This window comes from Epinephelus moara, chromosome 3 (assembly GCF_006386435.1).
Source record: "Epinephelus moara isolate mb chromosome 3, YSFRI_EMoa_1.0, whole genome shotgun sequence".
In the NCBI taxonomy this organism is placed as follows: Eukaryota; Metazoa; Chordata; class Actinopteri; order Perciformes; family Serranidae; genus Epinephelus; species Epinephelus moara.
The window spans coordinates 753,337-762,675 of record NC_065508.1 but is presented as its reverse complement, the minus strand read 5'-3'; the positions used below and the strand labels follow the sequence as shown (position 1 = coordinate 762,675).

The 9,339-nt window shown below is 40.5% G+C and overlaps 1 protein-coding gene across 1 annotated transcript; it reads right to left on the bottom strand.

The window, feature by feature from the left end:
* Positions 1 to 973: 973 nt before the first annotated feature.
* Positions 974 to 1,939, bottom strand: LOC126388055 (odorant receptor 131-2-like). The gene has a single exon (XM_050040945.1). The coding sequence runs from the start codon at positions 1,937 to 1,939 to the stop codon at positions 974 to 976; it is 966 nt and encodes a 321-aa protein (XP_049896902.1).
* Positions 1,940 to 9,339: the final 7,400 nt, after the last annotated feature.

Here is a 9,339-nt window from a genome sequence, read left to right as displayed (position 1 = left end):
AGTGGGCTGATCTCATACGTTTGATGAGTTTGTTCTACAGCAAAAAATAGCACAGGCATGAGCCCCCTTTGTCATAAGCCTCAGTCTTGGAACTTTAAAAACATTTGGTCATCAGCTCTTGAGCTTGTAATTCAGCCAAGATTGAAGAGACATGTCATCTGTGTCAGCCTTGCTACTGCATTCTGCACTGTAAACGGTCAACTACTGCATCATTCAGGTAAGTAAATAAAGAATTACAGTAGCCTTAGTGTAAAATCAAGATGTGAATATTTTTTTCAGTAACATTTTGGGGAGCACTGGTTTAACGTTGGCAGTATTATTGATTTGTCAACAGCAAAACTGAACAAGTCAAAGCTGAGGTATTGATCAAAAGCAACTTGTAGTGGCTGCATACAGTAACAAGTGTCTTTACTTTTCAAGCTTTCTCTCTGAGAACCCTTCTTTAAATACTAGGTGCCACTTAATCATCATTGTGGAAGTCAGGAATCATAGAAGTGACCTTGAAAAATTATGTATAATTATAGCTGGATATGATATTGAAGTACAAAGTGTATCGATGGCTGTCCACCCCAGGGTCCCTGGAGTCCTGCTTTTATTTATGTTTTTGTTTTTATCTCGCTTTGATTTGTTGGGTTGACTGTAATTAGCGTTCGTTTATTGTGTCTCAGTATGTTCCTTTTATTTTGTTTTGTTTTACAAAAGAAGTCTAATACAAAAAATGTTTGAAAAAACAACAAGAAGAATGGCGAGACTTCCACTGTCTGCATTTATTAGGCTGTTTCTGTCCTCTAGTTCCTCCAAAAAGCCAGACTGAATATTGATGGTTCAAAGTGGTTATTAAGAAACTTGTGTTTTTCAATTATTTCTTGCTTAATCAAGGACACACTCCTCTTTGGGTTATTACTATAGTTATATAGTTTACTTATATACTACATTTACAAGCACATACAAAGCCTAATCCATTTCATGAAGTCTAACATGAGACCTTGGCTGAGACGACTGAGAGTTTCAGTCGACAACATAGATGGTACATGAGGACAGGTCTGATGGTATGATCTCTTATGCCATAAATGAGAGAACTCAGACATCTGGGGAAGATGAAAATACACACATAAAAAACAGTTGCGGAGCGCACAAATACTAGCCTTGGTACAATTCTCGAAAGAGCTATGAGCATTGAGTTGTGCATAGTTGACACAAGACTGAGACCCAGCTGCACCAGATGAAGCAGCAGTGTGTTACGAGACTTCCGGGCTGAAGCTTTGTCTGTGGAGGCTGACCTGGCTGCTATCATTACACCGATATAGGAAGAAGTGACTGCCACACCAGCTGATACAAACACAAAATAAGTGTATGCTTTGTCATAATGCTCAGACATTGGGTCTAGAAACATGGATATTTTGGCGCAATAATCTTTCATCTGCAGACTCTCCTGATCTTCAAAAGGAAAATCTAACAGTAACAGAACTCGAGTGAGGATATTTAGTGAACTGAAGATCCAAACCACAATGATAGCCACTGCTGTGTTTCTGATGGTGATGATGGCAGAGTGCCTCAGTGGGTAGCACACAGCTACATATCTCTCCAGAGACATCACCACCAGTGTGAGAGGAGAGATATCATTTGTAAGATCAGCAAGCATGATGAGAACACCACACACAGGATATGTCAGTCCTATTCTACAAGCAGCCAGTAGGTACAGTAACTGACTCAGTGCCATCTGTACAGTGTCTGCAAAGAGAAGGTTAAACAGAAGAATGTAACGAGAGGTCTCACGAAATACTGTTTTACTCCTCAAAGTGAATAACATGACCCCGTTAACGAAGAGAAACACACAGCATGGTAAAGTAGTCAGAGTGGAAAGCATTACTCTCTCTAGAATGCCCTGAAACATTTGTCCAGCAGTGACATTGATCAAAGATTGATTTGCATACAACATTTTAGAGAAGCAATTAAACCATTAATCGATGTAAAATACAATTAATTCCTTCCAGTTTGTATGCCCACAGCAACAAAGATCCAACATCAGCAGACATGCCTGTTGAGTTTATAAGAAAAATCTGAAATCATGCAGATACATTTCCCCTTTGCAGACAGTTAGCAGGTTCAATCTGTGCTTCTTGCTGTGTGAGCAGAGCTCGTCTGTAAGGTTTGCCTACCCTCACAGACTATATATGAGCTCTGTCCTTCCACCCATTTCATGTCACACTATCACATCATCTCTCTGCCATTCTTTGTCAGTATCCTGGTCATGTGATGCCTTCTAAAACAGAGGAACATCTTTCTCCAACTTTGTTGCATTCTTCTATTTCAGTTGTTGTTTTGCTTGCTTCATATCACTTTTTGGAAAGATTTACACTGGTCAGCTCGGTAAGTAAAAGAAACAGTGTTTCTGAAACAGTGTCAAACTGTAATTGCATAATGCTCATTGGCATGTTTTCTCATTTAGTCCTCACCTTCTTGATGGGCTTGTCAGATGCAATCATAGTTACACATAGTTACTCTAGAGCAAGGGCCCTGACACACCAAGCCGACAGTATGTCAGTATTGGAGTGTGGGTGAGTGTCTTCTGCCCTAGCTTTTGTTGAGTGTCATGTGTCAAAGCACAGAGTCAGCACTCGTAAAAATTACAAATAATCTTATAATTGTCTCAGGCAAAGGATTTGTCTCTATATTGGTCTTATAAGATCTTAGTTCTGCATTTGACACAACTGACCATCACATCCTATTGTAAGAGTGAATTTATATTTTATGGGTAAAAGTTACTGTTCTCATTGTATCATTGTTCACTGGAGCATTATTGAAGTATTGCCTGTATTTTTATGGCATGTGTTAGTGTCAGCCGCTTGGCGGCGCTGTTGAGACAGCGGGTAATGTGGAGGTCAGATTTAGGGAGAAGGAAGGGGGGATGGGAAACAGAGTAGGATCGTATGGCTGTATGTGACCTGTGTTCAGAGACCGCACTAAATGTTATGAACAGAACCCAGTACGTTGTTGGACTCATTCATTCCTGCATACACACCCACGTCGCTTACACTATTACAAAGACTTGGACATTTAGTTGGCCATTGAAGAACTGCACTAAATTGGATTAAATCCTATTTATCGGATCAATCTAAGATTGACATTAACATTGATTATGTTAAGGATCAATCGCTGAATCATCTGTCAGAGACCCCTCAGCTGACTGAGATTAAAGTTTAGTGGTATCTTGATTTGTTTTGTTTGTCAGTAAGCGTACTTCTGGGGATGGCATGGATGGAGGCAGGGTTCGAGATAATGTTATCTTCTGCCTCCTGCTTGGAGGTGGTAAATTTAAAGCTCACAGCACCTTAATATGATAATTTCTGGTTTTTGTTGTATCTAGTATCTGCAAAAATGTTAACTTGTCTACGACAATATGTGAATGTCACTGTCACATTGAACGTCTCGCTGAGCCCTATTCAAACTCTCAAAATCTATATGGAAAAAAGAATTAAAACACTTATAATCGATTATTCGTATTGAACAGCCAAATCTGATTTGAGTGACGTAATTCTAAATCAAGTACAGACCTAGAATCCTCCATGCATGCCAAAGTTAGTTCCAAAGTTCCACAAGGTTCTGTGATTTTACCAGTTCTCCTTTCCTTATAAATGCTTGATTGATTGATTTAACCTCACAACATTATTAGAAATCACTCCATAAACCTTCATTGTTATCTAGATAATACCCAATCAACCAAGAAAACAATCGGTTAACTAAACTTTAGGTTTTTATGTCCTTCAGACATTCTTGGATGGTCGACAATTTGTGGATGTTAAATTCAGACAAAATTTAAGTTATTGTGCTTGGCCCCAAACATCAGAAACTCTATGTCTAAAGATATACTTTCTCCAGATTGCAATGCCCTGGTCTTTAGCATCACCGTAGGGAATGTCGGCGTAATGAAGATACATCCTTTAAATCTCATATAAAACAAACTTCAAGAACTGCCCTCTCTCACCTGCATAACATTGCAAAATCAGGCATATACTGTCTCAAAGTCGCAGAAAAACTAGTCCATGCTTTTGTTACTTCTAGGCTGGATTATTGCAATTCCTTATTATCGGGTTGCTCCAAAGATCTCAAAAGAATCTCCAACTCAAACAGATTGTTGCAGCATGTTAACTGATGAGAACTAAGAAAAGATCATATTTCTCTTGTTTTAGCTTCTCTGCAATGGCTCCTTCTCCTCATTGACAGAGCTCTAAATGGTCAGGCTCTGTCATATCTAGAAGAGCTCATAGTGCCCTACTATCCCACCAGAACATTGTGGTCCCAAAATTAAGGGTTACTTGTGGTTCCTAAAGTCTCCAAAAGTAGAAAGGGAACCAGAGACCCCAGCTATCAGGCTCCTCTTCTTTGGAAGCGTCTTTTAAGAGTAGACTTCAGACCTTCCTCTTGGATAAAGGTTAGAGTTAGGGCTGGCTCAGTCTTGCCTTGGACCAGCCCCTAGTTAGGCTGATATAGGCCTAGTCTGCCGTTGGACTTCCTATGACACACTGAGTTACTCTCTCCTTTTCTCTCTCTCCATTTGCAAACATTCGTGTCCCATTAATCCATGTTACTAACTTGGCTTCTCTCCTGGAGCTCTTGTCCTCGCTCATCTCACAGGTTTCCTTGTTTTGTTGTTGCATCTCAATTCTGATTACACTTGATGCCGTGGCCCTGCCTGAAGTGTACTACTGCTATTCATTTTAGTTATAGTTCTACTATTATTATTCCAATGTGATTATTACTGTTGCATACATATACTATCATTCAATTCAATTTAATTCAAATTTATCTATATAGCCCAATATCATAAATGGTATTTGTCTTAGAGGTCTTAAATCAATAATAAAAGATATAAGATTAATAGTAATAGTAGTGTCTGATAGTTTGTATATTATATGTATATATTAATATATCATACTATATGAATGTGACAATAATAATCATGTGTTAAACATTAAAAGAAATATTGGTCATAATAATAGCATTAGTCGTAGGCATCATGTAGGACCACAGCAACAGGCACAACCACGAACCATGATCTGAGCGCAACCCCGACCCCGGCCATTTTGCATGTTTCGCCATAAACAAGTTGTTGTAACTTGAGAAAACACCGTTCAACCCACCTCAAATTTGCATGCTTCATAAGAGTCCAAGCCTCAATAGTACCACCTACTAACAACAGGAAATGACATGTGTCATACTTTGACATAATCCTCCCAGAAGGGTGACCAGATCAGCCTCAAATTTGGTCAGCATAGTCACAAGACCTTGATAATGCTTACTTGTGATGATTGTGAGGTTAAATCAAATGATGTCGCCATGGCCATGCCATATTCATCATAAAATAAGAAGTTGTTGTAACTTCCATTTAACTTTTCCAATCTGCCCCAAATTTCACTTGTTTCATGAGGGGCCACACACTTGCAGCATTTTCTGTGCCCTCAAATTCATTGTTTTCAATGTAGATGCACAGCAGACACACTCAAACATCATAGTGACACCGTTGCGGTGTGTTCACATTCCTGAGCACGTTTTCTTCAGGGCGCAACAGCTGCTTCTTCTGTAAATATCAGTCTGTGGAAAATATGGAGGAGAAGTTAATCATTTTAGTGCAGAGCTACCTAGAGTTTTAAATCTGTCCCACAGACAATATTTTTGGCCTAAAGGCCCTGACACACCAAGCCGACGGTCTGCCATCGGCCAAAGTCGGGCCGTCGGTGAGCGTCTGTCGGCCTAGTTTTTGCGGTGTGTCCCGCACCATCGGCACTTCGGTGTCGGCGGCTTTTTGGCCGATTGAGCATGTTGAATTGGCGGCGCAGCTTGTCGGTGAGAGAGATCACTCTGATTGGGTGTTCAGGTTTTACTTCCTCGTCCCTGTAGCGAGTGAATCTACCTGTAGTGAAAGTGGGGCTAACCAGTGCTTCCTTCTCAGGATCCACTTCACTCAGCTGCCCGACAGATCTGCTGCGTCTTCCCACTTTAACCTGAATAACAAACCGGAGCTAGCTGGGAGCGGCTAGCGGAGGGAAGCACAGCCAGTTAGCCTCCGCTAGCTTCCCAGCTAGCCCCGGCTCTCCGTTTGGATCCAACCAGAGCACCGAGCCCTGGTTTGTTATTCAGGTTTGATGCTGAGCGGACGAGAAGAGAGGCTGAATGCACAGAATGGGATTCGGTGCTACCATCGTTGGGGAGATATATCATCAGGAGGAAAAGCGCCGCAGAGAGTGCATCACAAGGAGTGAAGTTGTGTCTTCTTTTCCTTGCAGATGACGGTTCGGGTTCATTCTCTCCTGTTGCGTGGTAAGTGTGGTCCATTCGCAAACTTTATAACTAAAAAAACCTTTCACTAATCTCTATCGACCAACTACTAACACCCTCTGCTGTTTCCTCCTCCTTCTTCCTTCCTTCCGCTCCTTCCTTCATTTATACACGCGAAACGTGTTCTCTGGCTGGCTGGATTGTCCGCTCAGTCTGCCGTACATACATGGCGGCGCAAGATGGCGACCTCTCTAAAGCAAGGCCCTTGCTATATATATATATATTAAAGTATAATTATAAGGCTACGAAAACCAAACAAATTTTATTTTACAGCGATCATGCACTTGTATAAACATATTAATGGGTAGAATATTCAGATTCAGATTCAGATTGACAATAAACCATGCCAAATATTATACACTGGCCCTTTAAGGTGAAAATACTAAGTAGTATTGCTTTAAGCTCTTTAGCAGAAAAGGTTTGTAATTGTTTGTGCTATTGTTAGCTAGCACATGGTAAATAAAATGTGTTCCTTCAACAATGGGTTGTGTTGTTGGTGTGCTAACTGGCTAACTAGTGTCTTGAATGTGTAATGTTGGTCTCCCTTTTTCAATAATGAATGCAGACTCCTGCTACCTGCTGATATGGAGAGCTATTTCCTCTCATGTAGAATGTATGTGCCAGTTAGCCACAGACTGTAGTTTTTGCAGTGTGTTTAAGTGCAACTGTTTGGACGAGAAGCAGGTGATGTGGGGTGGCACAACAGTTGGCCTTCGTTACCATTTGTTCTGTGCTGTGTTTTAGTGTATCTGTACGGTGGCCGGCAAGGACAAACGCACTGCAAATACAGAAACGTGCTGCACGTAAGAAAACAAATGCAAAAGGAAAACGCTGCAAATACAGAAACGTGTTGCATATACAAAACGTGCTGCAAATACAGAAACACGCTGCATATAAGAAAACAATTGCAAAAGGAAAATGCTGCATATACAGAAACGCGCTGCAAATACAGAAATGTGCTGCATGTAAGAAAACAAATGCAAAAGGAAAACGCTGCAAATACAGAAACGTGTTGCATATAGGCAAGGCAAGGCAAGGCAAGTTTATTTGTAGAGCACAATTCGTACACAAAGTAATTCAAAGTGCTTTACAGAACAAGAAAATGCATTAAAATCACAATACAAAATAAAAACATAAATAATCATTATAAAATGAACTTTAAAAGAGAAGAGTGCAGATAAGATCCTTTCAGTCATATGCACAGTGAAATAGAGCTGTTTTGAGCCTAGATTTGAACATTGTCAGAGTAGAGGCCTGTCTCACATCTTCAGAAAGACTGTTCCAGATTTTAGCTGCATAAAACTGGAATCCTGATTCCCCATGTTTAGTCCTGACTCTGGGCACCAGCAGGAGGCCGGTCCCTGAGGTCCTCAGAGTCCGAGATGGTTCATATGGCACTAACATGTCAGAGATGTACTTTGGTGCTAGGCCGTGGAGAGACTTGTACACAAGCAGAGCTGCTTTAAAGTCTATTCTCTGAGCCACAGGAAGCCAGTGTAGAGACCTGAGCACAGGACTAATGTGCTCGTACTTCCTGGTTCTGGTCAGGACCCGAGCAGCAGCATTCTGGATGTACTGCAGCTGTCTTACGGCCCGTTTGGAGAGGCCAGTGAGCAGGCCGTTACAGTAGTCTAACCTACTAGAGACAAATGCATGGATAAGTCTCTCCAAGTCAGGTTTAGACACTATACCTTTGATTTTGGCAATGTTTTTTAGATGGTAAAAAGCTGCTGATGTTATTGATTTGATGTGGCTGTTAAAGTTCATACAGAAACGTGCTGCAAATACAGAAACACGCTGCATATAAGAAAACAATTGCAAAAGGAAAATGCTGCATATACAGAAACGCGCTGCAAATACAGAAACGTGCTGCATGTAAGAAAACAAATGCAAAAGGAAAACGCTGCAAATACAGAAATGTGTTACATATACAGAAACGTGCTGCAAATACAGAAACACGCTGCATATAAGAAAACAATTGCAAAAGGAAAATGCTGCATATACAGAAACGTGCTGCAAAAATGAAAACACTGCATATCCACTCATACAACGGAAGTGCTCCAGGTCTCTAGGGGCAGTGCTGAGCTTCCACCGAGAGACAGACAACGGATGTATCAACATATGGAGCAGATGAGTGAGTGAGAAGAAGAAAGTTATGGTACGTATTCTTTTTTCCTTTTGTTTCTTTCTTTCTTTCTTTCTTTCTTTCTTTTCACATGTGGCCCTCATCTTTTACTGTATCATCAAAGTGCAACTGATTTACACAGCTGACGTTAGGGTTCTACAAGAGTAGTGTGTCCTTAGTGGTAATGTTAGCTAACGTTACTGTAACTAACGTTACTTCCCGGAGTACCCCAGGGATTTGATTGCATTTAACGTTTATTTTAGTTTAGTTGAGTTTATTTTCGACCTCATCTCCACATGATTGGATACTTTATTGATCAGTGACGAGATTTTGAATAAGAGGAAGGTGGAGAGAGGTGAAAGGGAGAGCAGAGAAGGTGTGTAAAAAGAAATGTAACAGGGAGAGGTGCAGAGGGCATAAAGAAGTTAAGCCGTGAGGAGATGACAACTCGATTGCAGGTAAATAACGGTGAGAGCACAGGGAGATGATGGTAATTAGATAATAATATTGATTAAATATTTAAGAAAAACTATCACTGTCCACTGAGGAAATAATGACATTTATTGTAATACCCATATCAGTAATGACATTTTTTGTCTTTCAATGGTTACAGTGGACAGTCTTCAAGTGAAGATGACAGTGTGGTCCATGTTAATTTGCCATCTGCAGAGAGTCCACTTTCTGACACTGTGGTCAATCAATCAATCAATCAATTTTATTTATAAAGCCCAATATCACAAATCACAATTTGCCTCACAGGGCTTTACAGCATACGACATCCCTCTGTCCTTATGACCCTCGCAGCGGATAAGGAAAAACTCCCCAAAAAACAAAACAAAAAAAAAACCCCTTTAACGGGGAAAAAAAACGGTAGAAAC

What these genes read in the sequence shown, in the direction of transcription:
- LOC126388055 (XM_050040945.1), bottom strand. Translation starts at nt 1,939, where the DNA reads ATGTTGTATGCAAATCAATCTTTGATCAATGTCACTGCTGGACAAATG.